General features: G+C 48.2%; 1 protein-coding gene across 1 annotated transcript; it reads right to left on the bottom strand.

The window, feature by feature from the left end:
- Positions 1 to 859: 859 nt before the first annotated feature.
- On the bottom strand, positions 860 to 20,691 carry MYO1A (myosin IA). Its single transcript, XM_034934999.3, has 27 exons — positions 20,558 to 20,691; positions 20,337 to 20,452; positions 19,975 to 20,069; positions 19,651 to 19,755; positions 19,409 to 19,455; positions 19,211 to 19,274; positions 18,900 to 18,998; positions 16,453 to 16,556; positions 16,203 to 16,350; positions 15,587 to 15,705; positions 15,419 to 15,505; positions 13,779 to 13,844; positions 13,531 to 13,635; positions 11,560 to 11,622; positions 11,157 to 11,357; positions 10,760 to 10,986; positions 10,217 to 10,417; positions 9,896 to 9,989; positions 9,290 to 9,439; positions 9,120 to 9,188; positions 8,655 to 8,729; positions 3,387 to 3,521; positions 2,553 to 2,659; positions 2,083 to 2,215; positions 1,778 to 1,930; positions 1,475 to 1,602; positions 860 to 1,224 (listed from the first exon to the last, which is right to left on the bottom strand). The coding sequence occupies exons 1-27, from the start codon at positions 20,669 to 20,671 to the stop codon at positions 1,098 to 1,100; spliced, it is 3,132 nt and encodes a 1,043-aa protein (XP_034790890.1). The 5' UTR covers positions 20,672 to 20,691; the 3' UTR covers positions 860 to 1,097.
- Between the last annotated feature and the right edge of the window lie 5,387 nt (positions 20,692 to 26,078).

Below are 26,078 nucleotides of genomic sequence, written 5' to 3'. Positions count from 1 at the left end.
GTTCCCCAAAGGTAGAGGCCAGGATGGTGAGAGGCTGAGACAAGACAGAATCTATGAGAAAATAGATATGAGGGGGAGTAGGAAAATATTTAAAGCATTTTACAAAATATTACATATTGATATTAGTCAGAGCTCACAGAAACAGGGACAATGAGATGGTGTGAGATAGTTGGGAGGGTGAGAAAAAGATAATGACAATGACGCAGGAAAAATAAAGGAAGAGGAGAGGAAAGGGCCAGGTCACAGGGATGGGAGGGTCTTGATGAGGGAGCCTCATCAAGTGAGTGATGTGAAGTGCCACCTGCTGCAGGCCCCAGCTGTGGGACAGAGACGAGCAAGATAACTGTTGGCAGCAGTTTGGCATCTCGGGTGTGTGAGAAGGAAGGGGGTGTCGGGGAGGCTGGTGTGATGGAGCCCTGTGCTGTGTGTGGGAGTAGAAGGGGTGATGGCGTTCCCACGTACAGGAGACCCTGCATTCCCCAGCACCCCAGCATACATAAGCCCTCCAGCCTTGGGCCGCTTTTCAGGCTAAATCGCCAAAGGACCCCAGTTTCTGCCAAGACAGGGATGCTCACTTCTTCCCTCCAGGGACACACTTAATGAATCAGTCCACTGGCCACCTGCGACCTGAGCCCCATCCTTAACTCCCCCCGCAGCCCCTCCACCCACCGCAGTCTCTCTAAACACCCCCCCAGAGCTCAGCCGGTCAAGGAGCCCGGAGACAATTTTCCTTCTTTTCCTTTCTTATTACCTCACTAGCTGGCTCCAAGGAGCTTGAGGAGGAAAAAGGGCATGGGGGCAGGGTTCTAAGTACACCTGGGTGAAAAGATAGGGGGAACAGGGACCCACCCACCCTGACTGAACCTTTCCAAGCCACATGTTTTATTAGTGAGCAGAGAGGCTGCGGGTTGGAGGAAGCTACTTTTGGAGGAGAGAACAAGAAGGGTTTGGGACAAGGGTCCTCTTCAAGGGTAGTTTAATCCCCAAGCCATGCGCCACGATCAGAGGGGTCAGAGATCCTCCCACACAGGAGGGCAGAGGGGAATTAGTGCTGGTTCAGGAGGAAGCAACTGCCGTCTCTGCAAGGTTCCCCCTCCTCACTGCACAGTCACCTCCAAGCAATGACTCCCCTTTTTTTTGTAGCGTAGCTTGCTGTTGTCACCACCTGCAGGGCCCTGGACGACCTTGACAGCCACACTGTTCTCCTTGAACCTCACTGAGAACCTGGAGAGGGAACAGAAAACCAAGTCTAGTGCCCATCCCCTCACCCCGACTCCCGCATTTCCATGATGGCCCCCCCATCATGCGAGTCAGAAGACTTGAGGCCCCAGAGAACCTGGGTGGGGGCCTGAGAAACACCTCCAAGCCCCAGCCTGCACTGCCCTACATGCTTCGCTTTCTGATCCTGGTCACGATGACCATCAGCCTGGCCATCTACCGTAAGCCGCCCCTCACCCCCAGTTCATGGCCTCACTTCTCAGTCACGGTGACTGTAAGCTGCCTCTGCGTGGCATCCAGCACAGCCCGGTACATTTTGGTCAGCAGTTCAATCACATGCTCGCTGACCAGCAGGAAGTCCCCCTTGGAGCCCACCGATGACATCTTAGGAAGAGGGAAAAATAGCAGGAAAGGGATTCATTTTTTCTCTTCAGGAGCACCTGAGGGACATCAAAGGCCCAGAGCGAAAGGTCTGGTCCCCATCACCTCCAGCCTGCCCCAGCCCTGGGATGCATACCACCTTCTCCAGTCCAAGGCCTGCCCCACCCAGCTCTGATACCTCACTCAGATGCAAGCTAAAGAGCCCATCCTTGAGGCTGGTGACTGACACCCCAGCCACATTGTCTAGCCCAATGACAATTTTGGCCTGGGACTTCTTGGTGTCTGTGAGAATCACATGGCCCTTGGTCAGGAGGAGAATCCGAGAAGAAGTCTAGGGACGGAAAAGGCAAGTGTGAGGAAAGGCAGGATTAATTGCCCCCACTCCACCTGGCAGGGCGCAAACACAGCCTGCCATCCGCTGTCCAGATGCCAGCCCACAGCTCTGCACTAGCTGCGGGAGGAGTTCAGCCTGCAGGCCCTTACCTTGCCATTGCCACGATTGACCTTCTTCACGGCCTCTGCCATCAGAACAGGCCCCTCCTCCCCGCCTTTCAGCTTCTGCAGCTTGGGGTTCCCTTGCAGCCCAATGTAGTCACCACAGAATGGAATGGGGACACTGAGAACACATGGGAGGTGTGCAGCGCGACAAGGCCCAGAGGCCTCTTCCCCACCCCCAGAGTTCCCATCCTAGTCCTCCCGGGCCCTTCCCCCACATCCACGTATCCTCTGTCAGTGTCCACAGAGCACAGTCCAGGACCAAGACATCAGCACCACCTGGGGAGTTGTTAGAAAGGCAAATTTTGGTCCCCACCCCAAGACCTGCTGGATCAGAGACTCTGAGGAGGGACACAGCACCTGGGGGTGACAATTCTGCCAGGTGATTCTAAGGCACGCTCAAGTTTGAGAACTGCTGCGTGATGGAACTGGCTGTGCAGGGTCTGGGAGGCCCTCACCTCTGGGGATATGAAGCCTTCTTGCCCTTGAACAGTTCACTGGCACAGAGCTTTTCCCTCAGGATCTCTACCTGCTTCGGGGACAGCTGATCCCGGAACCTCTTGCACTGTGAGGAAGGAGGGACAGGAGCTAAAATCATAGAGTGGGAGGCAGGGCTGGGAAGGGAGGTGAGAAATATTGACTAGAAGACACTAGGAGAGGAGAGAGACTGAGGAAAAAGGACAGGCACTAGACACCTCAGGGAGAGGCCGGGGCTGGAGGACCATTGAGGAGGAGTGCGAGAACTGAGGGAGGCTGGAGGAGGGAATGGACACCATCAAATAAAAGCACCAGGAGGGCTCTATGCTCAGCTCTCAGGGCAAGGCTTAGCCCCAGACAGGTGCTCAATAAGCATTTCCTGAATAAAAGAACAAATTACTTTATGCTAAGTGAAATAAGCCAGACACAAAAGGACAAATATTATACGATTCCCACTTATATGAGGCACTTGGAAAAGTGAAATTCATAGAAACAGAAAGTAGATTATAAGATATCAGGGGCTAGGGGAATGGGAGAATAGGGGGTTATTGCTTAATGGGTACAGAGTTTCAGTTTGGGGTGATGAAAAACGCATATGGAGATGGATGGCAGTGATGGCTGCAGAACAACATGAATGTCGCTCATGCCACTGAACTATACACTTAAACACCGTTAAAATGGTAGATTGTATGTTATGTATATTTTACCACAATTTTTTTAACGGGAAAAAAATAGAAGAGGGAGGCAAAAGAGGAAAATCAGGGGGAGGGAAAAAAAAGACGAAATGAGAGGAGGGGTGCCTGGGCTCCACTTGCCTTCCACTGGTAGAAGAGCTGCTGCAGCTCCTGATTTGCTGTGCTGAGGCACTTGTAGGGGGCGGCTGGCCATGTCTTGTCTAAGACGTTTGTGGATGGCAAATTGTTCTTCAGCCCCAGTAGGAATTTCTGTACCTAGTTTGGGACCAGGGGGATTGGGAGTGGAGTGATAAGAAACACTTCCTGACAGGCAAACTGGCACCCAGATCCTGCCACTTCAAAGGAGGAAGTTAACCCACAGTGAGAAGCAAGGGGTGGAGCTGAAGAGATGGAAGGGAGTCACCTCTTGGATCTTTTTCAGCAAGAGGTGCAGGCTTGAGGCCGGGAGGTAAGAGCATGAATAGGAGACTGGAGGGAGAGAACGATTAGTTCCAACCAGAGACCTGCTACCCAGGGCAGTGAGATAAGAGGAACCAATATGAAAGCTGGTCTCAAAGTTTTGCTCCTGTAGCTTTCTATTCCTTCTGTTCACAATTGCCTACAGGTGGCAGCCACTGTCTGTGTCAGCTGTTGGCTAGGTACCAAATTTCCCCTCCTCTCAAATCAGTCAAGTCCAAACATGTCAGCCTCCATTCAAAGGAAGAAGGAGCAAATAAAGGAGCAAAGGAGAAAGAGCAAATGAATTCAGGGAGACAATGAAGAGGCCCAGAGCTTCAGAGCCCCCATTCCTCTCTTAAGCTGAGGGATCCAGACCCTCGAACAACAAAGAGGGGCTGTAAGCAAATGTGTCTCATGTCTGAATGAGCAATAGTCAGGGTCCTAACCACGGTCAAAAATCCAATCAGCGGAGGTCAGTTACAATTTGCTCCAGCCTCTGTCCAAGATCCCATGCTCTTCCTCCTTCTCTCTGGCCTTTCCCAAGGTTTCACTGGAAGTGCTTTTCTCTCCTGGGTTTCCTCCCTGACACTTAGAGCCCAGCCTCATGTCGCAGGACCCCTGCATTCCCTGGGCACACCACCCGGACAGGACTCTTTCCCATGCCCCTACCCAGCCCATGCGTGATCACTGTGTGCCTTAGCTCTCAATGCTCTCTTGACTCAACTCTGCCAACCTGGGAGATCAGCTCAAAGCCCTCCCTGATTCCCCAAGCCCCGGATTGCCTCTCCTTTCTTTGAAGCCCCATAGCAATTTGCCTACACTCGTCTTTGTACTATAGTTATTTGCATGGAAAACAGCTCCCTTTTCTAGACACTGAGTCCTTATAAGGCAGGATCCCAGGTCTCACATTTTTTTTCACTAGTCAACATTTATTGAGTGTCTACTTAGTGCCTGGAACTGTTCTAGGTACTGGGACATAACAGTGAACAAAGTCTTCATTTTCACTGGACTTACATTCTACTGTAGGGTGGAGAAGGGGACCAACTACACAAGCAAATAAATATATAGTGTGATGTCAGATAATGGCATCTGCTGTGATGCAAAGAAGTAGACCCTGAGGCAGGAATGAGTGGCAGCATATTCCAGAGACATTAAAAAGCCAGGGTGAGCAAAAATTAGCTGGGCATGGTGGCGCATGCCTGTAATCCCAGCTACTCTAGAGGTTGAGACAGGAGAATCGCTTGAACCCGGGAGGTGGAGGTTGCAGTGAGCCAAGATCGCACCACTGCACTCCAGCTTGGGTGACAGAGCAAGACTGTCTAAAAAAGAAGAAAAAAAAAAGGGTGGCCAGAATCACTTAAGCAGGAAGAGAGAGGATCAGAGAGTAGGTCGGGGCAGATCATGATGGGTCTTGTAGGCTGTGGTAAGGAGTGAAATGGAACACCATTGGAGAATTTATACAGAAGAATAGCATAATATGATGTTTTAAAAATTCAATACAGCTTATTATTTTGAAAGTTTTTTTAACTTACAGAAAAGTTGAAAAAAGATACAATTAACATCTGTATACTGTATGTTCCTCATCTAAATGCACCAACTGATAATGTTAACACCTTGCACTATCTGTGTGCTCTAACACACACATATGTGTGCATATAAATACATGCATATACACATTTACACAAATCCTTGCTACCCTACCATCCTAAAGTAGGTTATAGATATCATGACATTTTACCCTAAAATGTCAGCATGCCTCTCCCAAGAACTGGAACATTCTCTTACACAATCATAACTCCATCACCACACCTAAGAAAATCAACATCACTCATCCAACAGCGATCCACTCTCAGATTTCTCTACATGTCCTTTATAAACTTCTAAACATGTCCTTTGAAGCTTTATTTTTCCTTTTCCAGGATCCAATTAAGCTTCATCCATGGCAACTGACTCTTTAGTCTGCCCCAATCTAGAACAAGGATTCTTAAGTTTTTGTTTTTGCCTCTTTTTTTGAGACAGGGTTTTGCTCTGTCGCCCAGGCTGGAGTGCAGTGCCACCATCACAGCTCACTGCAGCCTTGCCCGCCTCCCGGGCTCAAGCGATCCTCCCACCTCAGCCTTCCAAGTAGCTGGGACTACAGGTATGAGCCACCACACCCACCTAATTTTTAAATTTTTTTTGTAGAGTCTAGGTCTCACTATGTTGCCCAGACTGGTCACAAATTCCTGGGCTCAAGCAATATTCCCGCCTCAGCCTCCCAAAGTGCTAGGATTACAGGAGTGAGTCACCTTGCCTGGCCAAGGTTTTACATCCCATAGAGCACCTAGCAATCTGTTTGTTTATGGCACAGAATTACTGAAGATATAAAAAATGACTTGATTTTTGGCACTTCCAAATGTCTGGAATTTTTATGAAAAAGTTTTACTAAGATATCAGGTTAAAAAATTAAAATAGAAAGAGGCAGAATACATAGTATATTGCTGTTAACTGCAGGAACTATCCAAGCTCATTGTAGCTTCCACCGCAGGTCTAGTGGGTTTGGTGGGTTTGGGATCTGGGCCTGTGAAGGCCTCCAAGACTGGAGTCCCCAGTCCCTAGTCTGATTTTATTTATTAATAATTCAACAAACATGCCTAAGCATCTGTCATAATCCCCTTTGTTCCAATTAATGTGGAGCCTCTGAAGGCTTTCTTCTTTTTATTGTTTGTTCTAGAACTAGAAAGTTCTGCCCTTTCCTATGCAGCCCTCCTACCCCCAGGTCTGCCTAGGGCCATGGGTTGCCCAAGCCTCTATTGATGAGGGGCAGTCTTAGGCAGTGGTTAAAAGCTCTAGAGTCAAATAGTTTGTAACCCAGCTTTACCACTTACAGCTGTGGAACCCCGGCAAGTTATTTAACCTCTCCGAGCCTTGGCTTTTTAACTACAAAATGGGAGAAAGAAAAGAGCCTACCTCACAGGGTTATTGAAAGTATTAGAGTTAATGCATGTAAAGAGCTTAATGCATAGTAGATGTTCAAAAGATAATGGGTAAGGCTGGGTGCAGTGGCTCACACCTGTAATCCTAGCACTTTGGGAGGCCAAGGCGAGTGAATCACTTGAGCTCAGGAGTTTGAGACCAGCCTGGGCAACATGGTGAAACCACATCTTTACCAAAAATACAAAAAATTAGCCAGGCATGGTGGCATGTGCCTGTGGTCTCAGCTACTGGGGAGGCCGAGGCTGAAGGATGGCTTGAGCCCGGGAGATGGAGGTTGCAGTGAGCCGAGATCATGCTTACTGCATTCCAGCCTGGGCGACAGAGCAAGATTCCATCTCAAAAAAGAAATAGGCTGGGCGCAGTGGCTCACACCTGTAATCCTAGCACTTTGGGAGGCCGAGATGGGCGAGTCACTTGAGGTCAGGAGTTCAAGACCAGCCTGGCCAACATGGTGAAACTCTGTCTCTACTAAAAATACAAAAATTAGCTGGGCATGGTGGCGCATGCCTGTAATCCCAGCTCAGGAGGCTGAGGCAGGATAATCACTTGAACCTGGGAGGCGGAGGTTGCAGTGAGCTGAGATCGCGCCATTGTACTCCAGCCTGGGCGACAAGAGTGAAACTCTGTCTCAATAAATAAATAAATAAATAAATAAATAAAAATAAAAAAAATGATAATGGATACTAGCATTAGTTACAGTCAAGGCAGTGGCAAACTGGAATAGTCAGAAACACTGGGGGAATCAGTGCCCAGTGCCCGCAGGCTTCTGTGAGGGTGTGATTTATTGAGACCCTGGTCTAAACCCAGCAGCTTCTGGGTTGACAATTAGTAGCTGCCTGACAATATACAGATGAAAGAAAAGAAAGAAGAAGGGCAGTCAGGAGATAACAGCAAAATCAGATTACAAGTCTCAGGTGTGTAGCAAGAAGCATGTATGGTGGGAAGGCAGACACTCTGGCACCAGCACAAGAGGTGATCAGGCAACTGAAGAGACCTGGAAGATGGAACTTCCCTGGGAAGGGGAAGAAGACGAGCAAATGAAGGCTCAGGAAGGCAAAAAAGAGGTCCAGAGCTTCAGAGCCCCCATTCCTCTCTTGAGCTGAGGGATCCAGACTCTCAAACAACAAAGAGGGGCTGCAAGCAAACATGTCTTATGTCTGAATGAGCACAGTCAGGGTCCTAACTATGGTCAAAAACCCAATCAGCGGAGGTCAGTTACCAATTTGCTCCAGCCTCTGTCCAAGATCCCATGCTCTTCCTCCTTCTCTCTGGCCTTTCCCAAGGCTTCATTGGAAGTGCTTCTCCCTCCCTGGTTTCCTCCCTGACACTTCTCAGAAGCACTATTGCTATCTGACTGAAGTCTCCAGAAGTTACTCTTCTCTGTCCCTGTTTTTCTCCCCCTGGGAGCTGTCTGTAAGTTTGAATGTGTAGGCCTTCCAGGTGGGTCTTCCCATCCAGCCTGACCCACGTCCTCCAGAATTAGGATAGGTCCTTCCTGAGATTTACTTTCTGACTTGCTGACAATAGTTTCAAAGGAAGTAGAAGGAAGATACAATTCACCTACTCTCACCCCAACCCTAAAATGGATCTTGGGAGGTTGAGCTAGTTAATGTGTGGATCACTCTACTCTTCAATGAGGCTTAGCCTCTTCAACAGTTGTTAAACATCCAGCCCCAGGCTCTTCACAAGGCTATTTGACCATAGACCAGATGGTGGGTGTGCTGAGACCCCTTCCTGCCACAAGGTTGCCTGGATTGTCCACTCATGCCAAAATGCTATCTGATTCTGCCCCCGAGTCCAAGGCACTGGGGCCTGGTCCCTGCAGGTAGCTGCCCTCTTCTCCTAGGACTTAAGTACATGCAGACTGAGGAAACTCTTGGGGGAAAGCTTTGGGTTGCCTCTTCTCAAACCCCTCTCCCAAACCTGTGCCTCCCTGCTCCATCCCTAACATCCACCCTAACCCCTACCACTTACCATGCTCTTGTAGATGAAATCTGCCAAGGTGAGGGCAGCCTCTGACCGGAAATATTTGCGATAATTCTTTCGGGCCTGGCAGAAAAGCACAAGAAAGGAGCCAAAGTGAAGATAGGCAGATTCTAGAAGAGGTTGTACTATTTTTCAACCACGCAAAGACCTGAGTAAGATAAAGAGCTGAGACTGTAGCTGGAAGTTGGAAGTAAAATCAGACAAGTTGGCAGTGAGGACACTTAGAGCAGAAGGCAAAGTTCTGCTGCCAAGTTAGGCATCTACCCACCCAGACACCTCTACAGGTCTCCCCTACAGGCCTCTCACTCCCAGACACCCACCCACACATGGACGGGCTGATACACAGAGGTGCGGCCTGGGTGCAGGCAGGACTAGCTCTCTGCTGCTCTAGCCAGCAGGTGACACAATCCAGGAGAAACAATGTGAGGAAACCTCTCTTCCACTCTCCATTACCTTCCACCCTCTCACAAAAGCCTGGATCAATAACACGGATGCCTTTATCTTCCCATAGCATTTCTTTTGCTGTAGAAAACATAGGAGTTGTTAGAAAAATGGTACCTCCTGAGCCACCTTCCATCTTCCCTATTAGAGTGAACAGAGTGGGACTTTGGGGATGACCATACCATGTTTCCCCGAAACCAAGAGGAGATGAGGATCTGACTCTTTCGCATCAGTTGGTAGTGGGTGCGGCAGCGCCAGCCTCGGTAAATCTTCTGTATGAGTGTGGCCAGCTGCTGGAGTCTCAGGCGCCTCTGTTCTTCAAGGTAGAAAAGCTGTGGAGAGGTGGAAGGGGGTGACAGAGAGACTGGCTTAGGGGAACAGTGCTGTCCTCTCCTATACCCCACAGTACTGAGGCTTCCCAACCAGGCCTTATTTGATCATTCCTTTGTCTTCTTAGTTCGCTCATTTATTCATTCAGTAAACAAGTATCTACTTAACTCTAACTTTGTAGCAGGCAGTAAGCTAGATGTTGATCACCCCAACCCTCAAGGGCTCTGCCTCAGGCAAAGGCACTTAGAGCCATGCAGCACCAAGCTCCCCAGGCTCAGGGCAGTGTAGGAACCCAAGAGTTCAATTCCCAGGGATACGGTTCCTGCAGACAGGAAGCTTCCCATCCACTGGACAGTGATCCATTCCAGGTTATACACGCTCCCTCCCCCTCCAGCCTTTCTCAGGTGGGCTCTTCCACCTTCTACCCTCACCAAATGCTAGTGCACTCTCTAACTCACAGTCTTGGGGCTTCTAATGAAGATCTTTGTCTTGCCAAAGGCCAGCTCCCCCGAGGACATGCTCAGCTCCCCCAGGACCTTCTCAACACCTTCCCTATGGAAGCAGATGACAGAAAGCTGCAGAGGGGTATCTCAGGAGAGAGTCCTCTTCCACCTTTCCCCTAATCCTTTCAGCCTCCAAGAAGTGATCATTCAATTCATTTCTCAAAGTATCCATTCACCCAGCTTCAGCAGATGTGCACTGCACCTCCAGGTCTCTTCCCCCAGAGACGTTTCCTGCACTGCCCTTTCCTGATGCCCAGTCTCCCCATGGGGTCTTACCGGTCTCCCCCATTCCAGTGAGGCCAGGTGCTCCGGCTCAGCAATCGGTACCTTTCCAGGAAGGGCCCATAACCCTGGCGGTGGGCATAGCCTGCCCGTCGCACCCGTACGTTCTCCAGCAGTCCCAGGTACCGAGCCTGGGTTGCCACCAGGTCTGAAGAGAACTGACCTCGCTGCTGATGCTCATTGGGCTTTATGCACCTGGTGGGAGGTGGGGTAAGGCACAGGCTTCAGGAGCTGACATCATTGCCAGTGTAACCCATCATATTCCCCTATGCTGCACACGATCCACTTCACTGAAAAGTTTCAAAGAAAGTAGACACGCTGGCCTCCCCAGTTTCACTCACTTCTATGTATTCCCTATCGAATCTGATGCTCTCCCCCTGTGGGATTCTCAGCTCCTTATCTGACTGTTTTCTGTGAGGAAAGGACCTCTGACATCCTTATTCCAGAAACGCCCCCACATGGACATGTTCTACAGCGCATGGACCCTGCACGTGCCATCACATATGTAGCATGTTGCCCTGCATGCCAGCATGTCACCTGATGTAGTTGGGGCTCTTGGAATACAGATTCTTCATGAGGATGGCCACAGAACTCTTGAACTGGGCCCCAGCAGTCGGGGGGCGTTTGAGAGATGCCTGCTTAGGATTGCCCTCAGGAAACAAGGACCGAAGGAGGGGGTGCTGGGCCTTCCACATGGCCTGTGACAGGTCTCGGAAGAGTAGGTCATTATTCTTGTCAATAAAGCTGGTCACGTTGTATGTCACCTGTAAAGGAGCAGCTATTGGTTTGGAGACCCCACAACCTTGTCCCAGCACTTGGCCCTCCCAGTCTCATTGTGAAGTATTCCAGACTCTCACCTTCCCCGGGTTCCTCCCCCATTGACTTCAGTCTGGGCCTGAGCCCTAATCTCTGCCCTCCAGCCCTGCCATTTCACCTTGCCCGCATAGTGGCAGATGCGGAAGCAGCTGAGGCCCATGGTGTGGTCATACTGACGCTGGGCATTCTGGGTGACTTTGCTCTCGTAGTGGCCATGCTTGGAGAAGAGCTGGTTCAGCTTTGCTAGGAAAGTGGAGTCACTGACCACCCCAGGCCGCAGGCACTCCTCATCCAACATGGCCAGGATACCTCGCTGATTCTGGGCCGGGGGAACAAAAGAAGCCCAACCTAAATCTGGTCCTCCGAGATGTCCACGTTCTCATTGCTGCCCCCTTTCTCCACTCTTATCTTCTGCCCTCTTTACTGTCCCTACCAAGTGGGGAATCAGGGAGAGAGACAGGGGAAGGATGTTCAGGCAGTCTGGAAGGGGAAGTCCCACAGATAAGAGAATGACAACTCACATGCTCAATGAGCTTACAAATGATGCCATTATCAAAGTAGTCCACCTTTGTCCACGGTATGCCCTGGTCAGGGGAGACAACAAATTACAGGGAACACATCCAAGACAAGCCTCCAGAGACCTCACCAGATCTGGCCTTTCACCCACCCAACAAAGGACATCAGAAAGCCCCATAGTTCACAGGGGTCCTTGGTATGATTTCTATTTATGTCCCCATCCCTCCAAGGTTGGTGGAGAATTTGTGGGGTGGGTAGACAGACACACGGAAGGAATTGGAGCAGCTGTGAGAGAGGGTGAGACAATGCAGAGATCCCTGTAGGTGGTGTAGGGTGGAGAGGGAAGTGTAACATGTTGAGTGAAGATTAGGATAGAGATTTCCTGTGTGGGAGTGGGGAAGGATCCATGTGTATGTGCAACAGCGGCCACACTACTCTGTGCTCTATAAAAACACAGCACGTGAGAGTTTATCATCAAACAACAAGGCTAATTTGATACATCTTCAAAGATCTACATCAGTGATTCTCAAATTTGAGTGTGCAGCACAACCACCTGCAGGGCTGTTAAAATACAGATTTCTGGGTCCCACTCCCCAAGTTTCTGATTCAACAGGTCTGGGATGTGGGCCTGGAATCTGCATTTCCAACATGTTTCCAGGTGATTTTGATGCTGCTGGTCCAGGACTACCCTTTAGGAACCACTTTATCTACATGAGACTTTGAGACTATATAATGTTTTGAAAAGCAAGAATGGTACAAAAGCAGAAGACCCAAAGATAATCGTTCTCTACTTTGGGGATTTGCTGGGCATCAGGCCTACAGACAGGATAGCTCCTGATCCCACCCAAGGGTCAGACGCTCCAGGCTGGGACATTCTCAGGTATGGCTGGGAAGCATAGGTCTTTCTTTCCTCCCTCTATCACAGGTCTTTAAAGAAAACAAAATTAAATTAAGTTGCCTCCCACTTCATCCCCCAAATACCTTCCCCAACCAGTTAAAGGAATTATGATATTCTTAAAATACTGTGTTGCTGTAAAAAAGCATCCTTACATACTGACATGGAAAGATCTCGTTACGTGATGACAATAAGGTACAGAACAGAGTGTATTTACTGCCATTTGTATAGATTTTGTGGGGAAATATATTTACAAATTTGCTTGCATATGCGTAAGGACTTCTGGAAGGAAGCCCATGTTGGTTGCCTCTGGGTGGGGAGGAGAACTAGGAGGCTAGGGGCAGAAGTAGGAGGGAAACTTTCCTTATATACTTTCTAAGCTTTTTGAATTTTGAAGCATGGGAATGTATTATGTATCTGATCATTTAAATCGTTAAAATTAAAACATACAAAACAACTAAAAAAACTTTTTCACACATTGTGACCACATTGCCTGAAATTCTGTTATAACCTATTCCTGAGAGCTCACAAGGGAACATCCCTGGGAGGGTTTTGATGAGTGAGACTCTCAGCCATTCACACTTTGAAGGTAATGAGCTCAATCAGAGAGCTTTTCTAACACTTAGCCATAGAAATTGGAGCCATGGGGTACTTCTGGTGAGGAAGTCTGGGATCATGGTGTTACAAGAAAGGACAGCAACTCTAGCTAGGGCCCGGGGGAGACCAAGGACTCTGAGATGTTAGAGAAGGGCATAGAAAGAGATGTGGTTGGGCCAAACCCAGAAGAAATGTCCTTTTATATTTGGCTCACAGTCTGCCATAGGCCAAGCACAGCTGTCACTTCCCTCTTGTCAGGACTTCCCACACATGTACCCTGGGAGGCCAGGGAAATGAAGAATGGAGAGCAGAGGATTAGGGCTACTTGGTAATGCTGGAATGATCTACTATGCAAGGGAAACATTTTGTCCTCTGTGTTCCCATCTGGGGACGATGTAGAGAAAATTGTGATCAAGGAGAAAGGAAGCTCTGGCATATGCCTAGAAGTTGTTTAAGAGGGGGAAGTAGAAAAGACTTGGTTTACTTCTCTCTTATATTCCTCTTGCTCTTCTTTCAGGGTCATCTCTATGAACACCTGCTGCAGCTTCTCATTGCAGTAGTTGATCACAAATTGCTCAAAGCTATTATCCTGAGAGAGGGAGCACAGGTCAGAGAGCTCACTCCAAGACTGTTTCTCCCTCTCAGTCCTACCTCCCCTCCCTCACATCCCCCCTGTGAGCCTGTCCACCTCTAATCCTAGGGGAGCAGGGTGCTGAGGTGAGGCACTCTCACCTCTAATATCTCAAAACCGTAGATATCAAGGACTCCCATTACCTTCTTCTTTTCCCCGATGCCCACCTGAAGAGGAGAGAAAGACAAATCTGAGGACAGGCCCCCTCTGCACACCAGGCCAGGTCCTTCTGGAGCGGATGGGATTGGAGTAGGGGGCAAACAGAACTAGCAAGAGCTTTGCCAAACTGGAAAGGAATTGTTGTGATTTTACTCTCCCTCCTCCACATACTAGAGAACAAGCAAAGAGGGAGGAAAGGAGGAAAAGGAAGATACAGATAGATTCCAGGATGGTGCTCCGATGGTACCAGGTAGAAAGACAATAAAACCTCTCAGGACAATAACCATCTCTTATATTTGTAGAGCATTTTACAAAAGATTTCATGTCTTTATTTATCATAACCTTATAAGGTATTATTGTTCCCATTTTACAGATAACAAAGTCAAATTTCAGAAGGATAGGTACTTACCAAGCCTAGACTCAAATTCCTTCTTATTCTACTACCTTTCAGTAATAGCTTCTAAATAGATGGCACTTCCATGAGGATAATTTGTTAATAACAGCTTTACTGAATATAATTCACATACCATGTACAATTCAGTGGCTTTTTAGTATATTCAAAAGGTTGTACAACCATCACCACTACCTAATTTCAGAACATTTTCATCACCCCACAAAAGAAATCCTATACCCATTATTAGTCACTCCCCATACCCCTCTCCCCCCAGCCCTTGGCATTCATTGATCTACTTCCCATCTCTATGAATTTGCCTATTGTGGACATTTCATATGAATGGAATCAAACAAAATGTGGTCTTTTGTGACTAGCTTCTTTCACTCAGCATAATGTTTTCCAGGCTCATCAATCTTGAAGCATGTATCAGTACTTCATTCTTTTTATGGACAAATAACATTCTTTTGTAAAGATATACCACATTTTGTTAATCTCTTCATCAGTTGATGGACATTTGGGCTGTTTCTACTTTTTGGCTATTACAAATAAGGCTTCTGTGAACATTTGTGCACAAATTTTAGTGAGGACATCTAATTTCAGTTCTCTTGGGTATATACCTAGGAGTGGGAATTGTGGTATCATATGGTAACTATTTACATAATTTATCTGATCCTTATTAAACCCTGTGAAGCAGGTAGGAATGCATTAGTGTTTCTTAAATAGTTTTTTATTTAACTTATTTTTTTTCATAAAATATAGAGTTGGGGTCTCACTATATTGCCCAGACTGGTCTTGAACTACTGAGCTCAAGTGATCCTCCCACCTCAGCCTCCCAAAGTCCTGGGATTACAGGCATGGGCCACCACACCCAGCATATTAGTGTTTCTTAGTGGGCATTTCCAAATCAGGACACTGAGGCCCAGAACCTTTGTGAAATTGAAAGTCCACATGACTTTTTACTTAATTGAAAGTCCACATGACTTTGAATTAAGTAAGTAGATGATATATCCAGATTGTCTAACTCAAAAGCCAGTGATGTTTCCATGACAACACACTGTTAGAAGGAACTGTACCCTCCCCATCATCCTCCCTACTCTGCTCATCTCAGAAACCAAGATATAGGGCTGGTGACAGGGCAGGAAGGTGAGGCAGACAGGAGAGCATGGAGAAAGGAGAGCGGCCACTTGCCTTGATGCTCTCATTGATTCGATTCACTATCCAGTCAAAGAGGCGGCTGTAGATGTTCTTAGCCAGGGCGTCCCGAGCATACTGAGCCTGTGGGTGAGGCCCAGCTGATTAGGGTGGCATCACAGAACAGGGTCGAAACAGCTCCCTCCACTCCAGTGAGCTCCTTACCTGCATAACATTCAGTGCAGTGACCACCTTTTCCTTGGCTGTTTCCATGGTCCTCGAGCACAAAGCTCTCTCTACTTCTTCTGAATTCAAGCCCACCATCTCCCCAATCTCCCGAACACCTGGGGTAATGAGAAAGTACAGCATGTCCTTAGAGGCAGCTTTCTCTCAGGGGAGGGAGTGCAATCTGATAAGTGAAACTGCCTGAGACACTGGTGTCCTGGGGTCTCACTGGAGAAGTCATTGCAGCCAACCCAGAACATGGCCCTGGAGGAATCTCAGGGAGTTGGGGGACGGGAGAAAGGGGATCTGGGCATTTTGCATGTATCATCTACTTTAACATGAAAATCTCCTGAATTAGGTGTGATTATCCCCATTCTGCAGAAGAATCAACTCAGACTCAGAGAATTTCCAGACCTAGATATATCAAATTTCAAAAGCTCATTCCAATATGCTTCATCAGGAGTTCTCAGTGAGTCTGTTTAGGGGAGAACTCAGGAGTGGGCTGAGTGGGACTGCATCAGGGTGAGATCAATTATGCTAGAGATGGTAGAAGGACACGACTTGTAGTAGGAAATTCAGGGTCTGGGTAGGAGCTCCAGCAGGCTGGGATGCAGACCTCTCCCATCACGGATGCCACTTGCTGGTATCCCATTGGCCTGGAACTCATCAGCCACCAACACGTTCCCCAGCTTTAGCACCATGGATGTCACCTCTAGCACTTGTCGAATCTCCTCCTCCGAGAACCCAATCACTGCCATTGCACTCTTAGGCAGAAAGCAGAAATCAAAAGCTGAACTGCTGGTGCCAGTCCAATGCGAATAGAGGATGACCTAAGGGCCCAAGCCTGCCTCACCCTGGGCACCCACCTGTACAGCCCTGAAGCTGGAGGCGTCGTCCATGCCATCCACCCTGGATACTTCATGATTCAGATAGGCATAGCCAGTTGTATCCCGCTCAAGCTTCAGGGCCTCTGGGAGGGCCAGTGTTGGGGAAGATGGTTAGTACCCAGGCTCTCTGGAGCCCTCCAGCCTTGACATCTCACAGCCCTTACCCTAATGGATTCATTCATTTATCCAAAGGAGTCATTTTTGTTTTGGGTTCTTCCCCTGCCTCCTTTGTTTTGGGATCATTAATTCCTGTGATGATAGACTAATTTTTGTTGTTGTTGAGACAGGGTCTCACTCTGTCACACAGGCTGGAGGGCAGTGGTGCGATCTCAGCTCACTGCAAGCTCCACCTCCCAGGTTCAAGTGATTCTCATGCCTCAGCCTCCTGTGTAGCTGGGACTATGGGTGCATGCCACCACGCCTGGCTAATTTTGGTATTTTTAGTAGAGATGGGGTTTCTCTATGTTGGCCAGGCTGGTCTTGACTCCTGCACTCAAGCAATCCACCGGCCTTGGCCTCTCAAAGTGCTGGGATTACAGGCATGAGTCACTTGGCCTAACAGACTAAATTTTTAAGTATACTTTTAAGTAGTGTTTAGGGTTTTGATGCTCATATTGATTGGGTTTTCCCCCAACTTTTATGAAACAAAACCCTCATTTTACTCTTCTCCCTACCCTCAGGGTTCTAAACAATAAAAATAAACAAGCAACCCTTCCATCCTACGCAGGTGCCTCTGGACGGTGAAGGTAAGGGGAGAAGGGTAAGCGCATATCTCCTGCCTGCCCCCAGCCTCAACTCTTGGCGTGGGTTGCTCATTCATTGTTTGAACACCAAACACCAATAAAGTGGCAGGTAGCATGTTCCCTGACCCTGATACCTCTTCTGAAAAGTTTTCTCTGATGCTGAGGGCCTGAGCCAAATGGCTGTCTTGCATTCCCCACTGGTGAATCTATATCCCAGCCCATATCATATGGGCTAGGTTTTGTTTTTTTCTGTCTCTCCCATAAATGAGCAACTTGTGCGTTGGGACTGTGTTTCTCATCTGCATATTCTGTGTGCCTTTCTGGCATGCAGGAAATTTTCTCTTTTTAATAAATGAATCAAGTGAGTGATCAAAGCTGTTTCCCTAGGATGGGAGGGATTCGGTTAATCATGGAGTTTGAGGGATGTCAATTATCTGGTATGCAAATGATCTGAAAATCAGGGAGTATCCCTCAAACTATAGTCTAATGGCAGCTCCCCCAGCACACAAAGTTTGAAACAAGGGCCTGCTAAGGAGGGGTATCTGGAGGGAGAATGAGTCAGAAAGTCTGGGGATGATGATACCTGGGAGACCTCATCTAGAGTTGATTTAAACCAATAGATGACAGACCAACCAGAACAAGACACAAATGCCCATGATGCAGACAAGTTGAACATAACCAAAACTATTAAGCCAGGAAAGAGCATGAGATCTGCAGGGGTTCCCGAAGATCATAGAGATCTCCAAGAGTGGAAAAGGAGATAGCACAGGTCTAGCATAGAATCACCAGAAACCAAAGAGACATTCTTAGGGGCCAGACACCCACGGTGCTCACAGCCAGAGAGGAGATTGGGAGGCAAACTCCAGTAGGGCTTAAAGTCCACCAGACACTCCAGTGATGCCCACCCAGAGCCACTTCAGGCCAGTCCAGCATCCAGGCTGTGATGGACCCTTCCCCAGGCCAAGCCAAGGGGCTCTAGGTCTTCTGCTCTTATAGCCAGCTGCACAGGCCTGATGGCTCCGATCACACAATATTACAATGGGTCTGCTCACACACCTCTTATCCCTAGAAGACTACAAGTTCTTCGAGGACAGGGTCATGTCTTACTCAACTCTGTATCCCTAGAGGCTAGCATAATATTTGATCATAGGTGTTCAAGAGATGTTGAATGAATGAATGAATGAATGAGTGAATGAATGAATGAAAAGAAAATCAGGAACAGGGTCCTAGGTAAGGCAGATGTAGACCCAGGACAGCTTCAACTAGAGTTCACTGAAAGTTCCTGAACACTTACAACATTCTGCCTGCTTCCCTGCTTTAATTAAATCCCCTTAAGTTGAAGGTAGGAAGGAAAGTAGATGGATATAAGTGTTTTATATTTGAAGCCAGCTCAGGGAAAGCAGAACCCAGGCAGGAAAGAGGAACGAGAACAGTTAAGAGGCAAGAAGGCATATCCCTGGCAATAAAACCCCAGAAAAGGAAGAGAACACAGGGGTAAAGGAATTTGTTCCCAACAATGAGTGGGTGAGGCTGAGAATGGGAAATGCAGCAAGGAAAATCTGGGAGGCTCAAGGGAAGAGGGCTGTAGGGGCCCAGAGGGAACAGGGGTTCTGGGACTGAATGGAGGTTGGGGACTTTGCCATGTGTCACTCATGAGGACACTTTCCCCATGCAGGCACATACTCAGCAGCTGTTCATCTGCTCCAGCCAGCAGCTGATAGAAGATATGGAAGTTCCTTTCTCCTTTGAGCTGCTTCACCACTCGGGATTTCTCAAGCAGATCTGGCAGAGAATTAGAAAAATAATATCCTGAGGGCCTGGGAGATGCCGTAGCTTCTCCAGCCCTACTGGAGAATGCCCCCACCGCCGGCATTCCTAGTGGTTGGGAAGTCTCCTTGACATCTAACATTCTGCCTTTCTACAGGAACAGATTAGCAGAAAGGGCCATGGGAGGCAGGTGGAAGACAGGTGAGTGGAATTGGGGAGACACATACAGTTTGTGATGACACCACCGAGGGGGGATCCCTTGAAGTCAAATTCAATATCCATGTATTTTCCCTTCAGAGAGAGACCAGAGAGAGAGACTTAGCTTCTTCCTCTTCTCACCACCCTGCCTGGAAGGGGTCTGTGCCACATTCCTCCCTCTTAAGCCCCCACATCCTCTCTTCCCAGGTGGGGAGACATTTACTCACAAATCGGGAGGAATTGTTGTTGCGAATGGTCTTGGCATTGCCAAAAGCTACAGAGATGAGGAGGGGAGAAGTGAAACTCTAGAGAAGGGAAAGGAGGAAGGGCTTCCAGTCCTCATGACAATCTCAGATTTTTCTGGGCCGAACAAGAGAGGTGATTTTGCAGCACTGGGGAAGAGGGTCTAGGGCTCAGTGATTCTGGGGGTTAGATGGAGGGTGGAGAGGGCAGAGAGCAGAATTCTCACCCTCCAGCACTGGGTTAGACTGTAGCAGCTGCTCCTTCACAGAGTTCACCTGCTCTCCTTTCCCACAGACGGCAGCCACATAAGACATCACCAGCTTGCTGGCCTCTGTGCAGGCGAAACGCTCTCATGGGTCTCCACCCAGGACTAGCCCATCCCCCCACCTCCTTAACTTGCTTCACCCCAGTGCCTCACCACCCCTTGGAGTCAGAAAAAGTGGAAAGGAAGTTCTGTGGGGTGGAGGGTCAGGTCTAGGTCTGGCTTGCAAAGAGACAAGGAAGCAGTTCCAGAGGTGACTCCATGTGTTCCCCCAGCCAGGGGCCTCACCAGTCTTCCCGGATCCACTCTCGCCTGTGATGAGGATACACTGGTCTCGGTCCCTGTCCCTCAGTGACTGGTACGCCACATTTGCCAATGCGTAGCTTGTGGGGAGGAAGTGGGCAATGACTATTGTGAAACCAGTTCAAGACACCATCTTTCACTCAATCTCCAGCACGCAGGTTCATCCACTCTCTCTACTTGGAGCAGACTGGGCAAGATGTGACAGGCCTTGGAAGGGGCCTCCAGAAGGCCAGGGAAGGAAGGGGCAGCTGGAGAAGCCCCTTCAGGGGAAGGGACAAACGAAATTAGGATGACTCAGTGTCAAGAAGCTGGGGCCCTGTCAGCCTTCCCTTGGTCCCCCTACTCACATATGGGGCTTCAGCTCATAGAAAGTATAGTCTTGATATTTGGCAATGAACTCTGGCCCATAGATGGGAAGCTGTTGACAGGGATTCACCGAGATCACCACATTCCCAATGTAGGTCTGGAGCCAGGAAGAAGGTGAAGGGAATGAGCTTGAGGGTGAGGTGGGAGCCTGTGACCTCTCCAGCCACATATCCACAGCCAGAGGCACCCATATGACACTCACATAAATCTCCTTGTTTTCATAGCGAAGCTGAAGATTCTTGAGCAGTGACTCCTCCACCAAGGGTTCCAGGAGGACAAGATCCTCCACCCCCACAGAACCTTCCAGGAGAGGCATGTCCAGAGGGGCCACTGATCCTGGGAATAAGGGGCACAGTTTGCTGATGTCCACTCAGCTTTAGGGGCCAGTAACTGTTTGAGGGGAGGATGGCAGAAGGACCAAAAGAGCCTTCCTCTCTTCCTACCCTGGCCCTAAAGAGAGCCCCCAACCTAGGAGAGGCCTCTGGACCAGCTCAAGCTAATAGGGAGGCTGAAACTCTCAGCAGGAGGTGGGGGAGATCCTCTGCTGCCTGGGTTACAGTTGGTGGGGGTGGGGCAGGGATGGAAAAGGAACACCTTCCTCTGACCACCAGGGGAAGGCAGGCACCCAGTGGGCTACAACTGGGGGAGCAGAGTTGTGACTGAAGGAGAGAGGGCTGAGGAGGAAAGTGTAAGCAAAGACTTGTGCTGCCGCCAGGTACAGAAAGCCCTCTCTCTCCTACAATGGGCCCTGGCCAGGGTCCAGACTCCCCATCTCCCCCCAGTGCTTCTTCTCAACACCTTACCTCTCACAGCCCCTATTAAAGACACCCAACCTACCCATATCCATTTCAGAAGTTCTTCCAAAGGTCTCTCCTTCCCTGTCATTGCTACAGTGAGCTTCATTTTTAAAATGGGAACTGGACAAGGCAGAATTATAGAGGATAGAGGCAGGATTCCTCCATAAGAGATTAGAATTTCCCAAAGAAAATGAAAGTGGGGTTTGCTTCCCCAACAAACAGGCAGTTGTCAGGACCTCTGGATGTGCTACATGTCTGTCTCTATTTTTCCATCTCCAGCTTTTACACCCACTCCTGTAAACTTCTGGCATGGACTTTGCCCCAGAGGGACACACCTAGCTTCTTGCGGGAGTGGGCAAGGAGGAGCAGAGTTGGAACTACAGGGAGGGTGGTGGGACTTGGCCCCCATGCAGTAGGCACATGGCAGGTGTTCCCTAAGGAGGAAACCCGGCCCTCCTCAGTCTTTCCTGTGAGACTGAGTAGGCAGAGTGGCCAGGCACAGGACAGAATTATTAGTACAATGGTCAATGCCACTCCCGAACAGGAATGAAAGAGACACATCCTCCTATGCTATTGCATCTCTGAACCCGGGTGGAGGAGCGGAGGAAGGAGGAATGGAAGTGGGGCAAGAAGGGGCACAGGCTTCCTTCTCCCTTCACTTGGCTTTCCCCAAGCTCTAGGAAAAGAAAGCACTTGTCACTTACCAGAAGGACACAACTGAGGAAGCAATAAGAATATCAATAATTGCAGTCTCTAGGAATCATGCAGCATTTACCACGAACTGGGCAGGGCTCTAAGCACTGTACATACACTAATTCATTTAGTGCTTACAATATCCCCATGAAGTAGATACTATTTTTGTATTTTCTAGATTTTACAAAAAGCTAAGTCTTTTAACTAACTTGGCAGGGAAGGGTGAGAAGCAGAAGGTGGGTTGGGAGCAGTCATCTTCTTTGGATTTGGATTTGAAGGGAGTGGGAATGTGACTGGTTGAGGGTGGGGAAGGGAAAAAGGCAACAGGCCCCAGATGGGGCACCCCAAGGTGTTAAAGAGAAGCAGTGACAGGTCAAGGCAGGACTCACCCAACACTGGAACTAAGGTATAACTTCACTGTCCTTGGAGAATGGTGGATGAAATCTCAATATGACAGGAATGGGGCATAAGAGTCCCGGCCCCAGGATGGAGAGGTGGCTTAATGGGAGCTGTCCATGGTGCAAGGAAGCTGGGAAAAAGGCTGCCCTCCTCTTGCCAGTGCCCACTCTTCTGATTTTCCCTTTCGCTGCCTCTTCCAGCCCAGGCTCCCTGTGCCAGTCAAACCAGGAGAGGCCGGAGATGGCTGATCAGCACAAAGTCCAGACTGTTCCTGCCGAGGGTGTGGCTCACTTAACCCTTCACAGGCCTGAAGCCCCAGAGGGAGACACTCAAGCTCCCTCTAGGTAGGAAAGGGTATCTGGCTGGCGTTAGCTGAGAGGCTTAACTAAAGGAGGGTTCTTGCTCCATTGTCTCCCAAATTTGGAAATGAAAGCTGGAAGAATGTAATTTATAGCCAAGGAAAATATTTCCCAAAGAGAAGTCAGGAATTTTGTCAAGGACAGGTAGGGCCAAGTGCGGTTGCTCATGCCTATACTCCCAGCACTTTGGGAGGCCAAGGCGGGAGGATCACTTGAGCCCAGGAGTTCAAGACCAGCCTAGGCAACATGGCGAGACACGTCTTTACAAAGAGTGTCTTCCTAGCAAAAAAACAGTACCTCCCTCATACCTACTCTTCCTATCTTATCGGGAGTCAGGGGATGTTAATGAGATTACTTGGAGAGCTAAGCAGACAAAATCCCCAAATTCTCCACTTCCCTTCCCCCATGAATCAGACCCTATCATAGAGACCCAAAGATTAAAGTGATTAGTAATAATACCTCACATGTGTATAGATGTCCCAGTTTCACTGAACTCCCCCTTGCATTGCCTCACTGAATAGCACCACCCCGAGGAAGGCAATACAGATACTCCATTAAAATGGAAAACTAGGGACAAACACCAGACTCAGAGAGGTTACACAATGTGCCCACAGTTCCATGCTAGTGCATGGCAGAACCAGGAACAGAATGCAGCTAACTAAGTTTGCCAAAAGTTGCAGCCCAAGTTCTGAAGTTTCTAATTTTAATTCGTCAGCACTAGGATACTGAGTAAGACCCTGAGCTAATGTAATAGCTCCCTCTGATAGATAAGAAGTACCCCTTCATCCAGCCAGGAAAATTCCTAAAAACAGCAAGCCCCCTCTGCCTACCATCCTCTCTCCCAGGCATGCAGAAAGAACAAATTAGGTAATTATAGACACTTAACTGAAGAGAGACTTGATTCTCCAACTCTCAGCTATGGCTGCTTGGTGCAAGGTCCAAACTCTATTGCTCTCACAGAAGCACTCTGCGTAAGCCTGGCCCATCAGCAGTTCTATTATCAACCTGCCTTTACATAATTTATTGATCTACTACATATATTTGAAGGTGGAGGGGGGCAAGGAAAAGAGAGAAAGCTGAGTGGAAGTGACATCAAAACATAATGCTATGTGTAGGTGGAGCAGTATCCATATCCTAGAGGCAGAAGTGACAAATATCACCTATTTACCAGTGGAGGAAACAGATCTAGAGTGAGAAAACCACTTTTCCAGGGTCACACCACTGCAAACCTGGCAGAGCTGGCACCAAAACCCAAGTCTCATGTTCTCTAGGCCAGGAATCTGCAGCCATCTGGGGTTTACCTGCATGTCCACCCATTCAGTCAACTGAATGCCTACTATGTGCTTACTCACGAGAAAAGTGACTCTAAAATGAGATGGCACTCTCAGGTGTAAGAACAATGACATGAACATCACAGCTAGGGCAACCAACTGTACTGATCCGCCTGTGGGACACAGTGGGGTTCTCTGGACATGGGAATTTGAGTGTTAAAACTAGGAAAGTCCCAGGCAAACTGGAGCCAGTGGGTCACCCTAAATGAACAAGATATGAAATACACATCCAAGTCAGCTGGGATTTTCTAATCTCCTGCTTTCTAGGCAAAACTGAAGCAACCAGAGCGTATTAGTCTTCCTCTACTTTGACTCCTAAATCACCTTCCTTTTTCCCCCATTAACATTTCTAGACCATGGAAGGGGCAAGAGGGAACTTTTTGGGGTTACAGAAATGGTCTATATCCTGATTGTGGTAGTGGTTATACAACTGTCTCCATTTGTCAAAACTCAGCAAATTTGTACACTTAAAACTGGCAAATTATATTGTTATGTAAATTGTACTTCAATAAAACTGGCAAAAAAAAAAAAAAAAAAATTCTAGGCTGGGTGCAGTGGCTCACGCCTGTAATCCTAACACTTTGGGAGGCTGAGGCGGGCCGATCACTTGAGGCCAGGAGCTCAAAACCAGCCTGGCCAACATGGTGAAACCCCGTCTCTACTAAAAATACAAAAAAGATTAGCCGGGCATGGTGGCGGGTGCCTGTAATCCCAGCTACTCAGGAGACTAAGGCAGGAGAATCGCTTGAACCCGGGTGGTGGAGGTTGCAGTGAGCCGAGATCACGCCATTGTACTCCAGCCTGGACAACAAGAGCAAAACTCCGTCTCAAAAAAAAAAAAAAAAAAAAAAAAAATTCCAAATCACTTGGTGCTAATTTCTGACAAATTGGGAAGGCAGCAATCTGATTAAGCCAATTCACTCATTAATCTTCCCACAGGTACTAACTTTTAAAAAGATGTTACACAATAAAAAGGCAGGTATTTTCAGATATGGTGAGGAAGACATTTGGTGGTAGAGGGTCTTCTCGGCTCTCATAAACTATCTGGTACTAATAACATTTATCATACTTAGACTGGACTAAGATGTGCCAGGCAACAAGCTAAGTGCTTTACATCATTGCTATTCAAAATGAGGTCCACAGACCAGCACCATCTGATCAACTGGGAGCTTACCAGAAATCCAGAATCCTTGGAAGGCTGAATTGGGAGGTCTGCTTGAACCCAAGAGTTCCAGGCTGCACTGAGCTATGAGTGTGCCACTGCACTCCACTCCAGCCTGGGCAACAGAGCAAGATCCTCTCTCTTAAAAAAAAATAATAAATGCAGATTCTTGGGCACCACTGAAGATTTACTGAATCAGAATCTGCATTTTAACAAGATCGCCAGGTGATTCCCATGCACTTTAAAGTTGGAGAACTGCTTTACACAACTTACCATGTTTTTTTTTTTAATTATACTTTAAGTTCTAGGGTACATGTGCACAACATGCAGGTTACATATGTATACATGTGCCATGTTGGTGTGGTGCACCCAGTAACTCATCATTTAACATTAGGTATATCTCCAAATGCTATCCCTCCCCCCTCCCCACATCCCACAACAGGCCCCAATGTGTGATGTTCCCCTTCCTGTGTCCATGTGTTCTCATTGTTCAATTCCCACCTATCAGTGAGAACATGCAGTGTTTGGTTTTTTGTCCTTGCGATCGTTCACTGAGAATGATGGTTTCCAGCTTCATCCATGTCCCTACAAAGGACATAGACTCATCATTTTTTATGGCTGCATAGTATTCCATGGTGTATGTGTGTCACATTTTCTTAATCCAGTCTATCATTGTTGGACATTTGGGTTGATTCCAAGTCTTTGCTATTGTGTATAGTGCCGCAATAAACATACATGTGCATGTGTCTTTATAGCAGCATGATTTATAATCATTTGGGTATATACCCAGTAATGGGATTGCTGGGTCAAATGGTATTTCTAGTTCTAGATCCCTGAGGAATCGCCACACTGACTTCCACAATGGTTGAACTAGTTTACAGTCCCATCAATGGTGTAAAAGTGTTCCTATTTCTCCACACCCTCTCCAGCACCTGCTGTTTCCTGACTTGTTAATGATCGCCATTCTAACTGGTGTGAGATG

Source organism: Pan paniscus, chromosome 10 (assembly GCF_029289425.2).
Source record: "Pan paniscus chromosome 10, NHGRI_mPanPan1-v2.0_pri, whole genome shotgun sequence".
NCBI lineage: Eukaryota > Metazoa > Chordata > Mammalia > Primates > Hominidae > Pan > Pan paniscus.
This window is presented reverse-complemented; position numbering and strand designations above follow the sequence as displayed.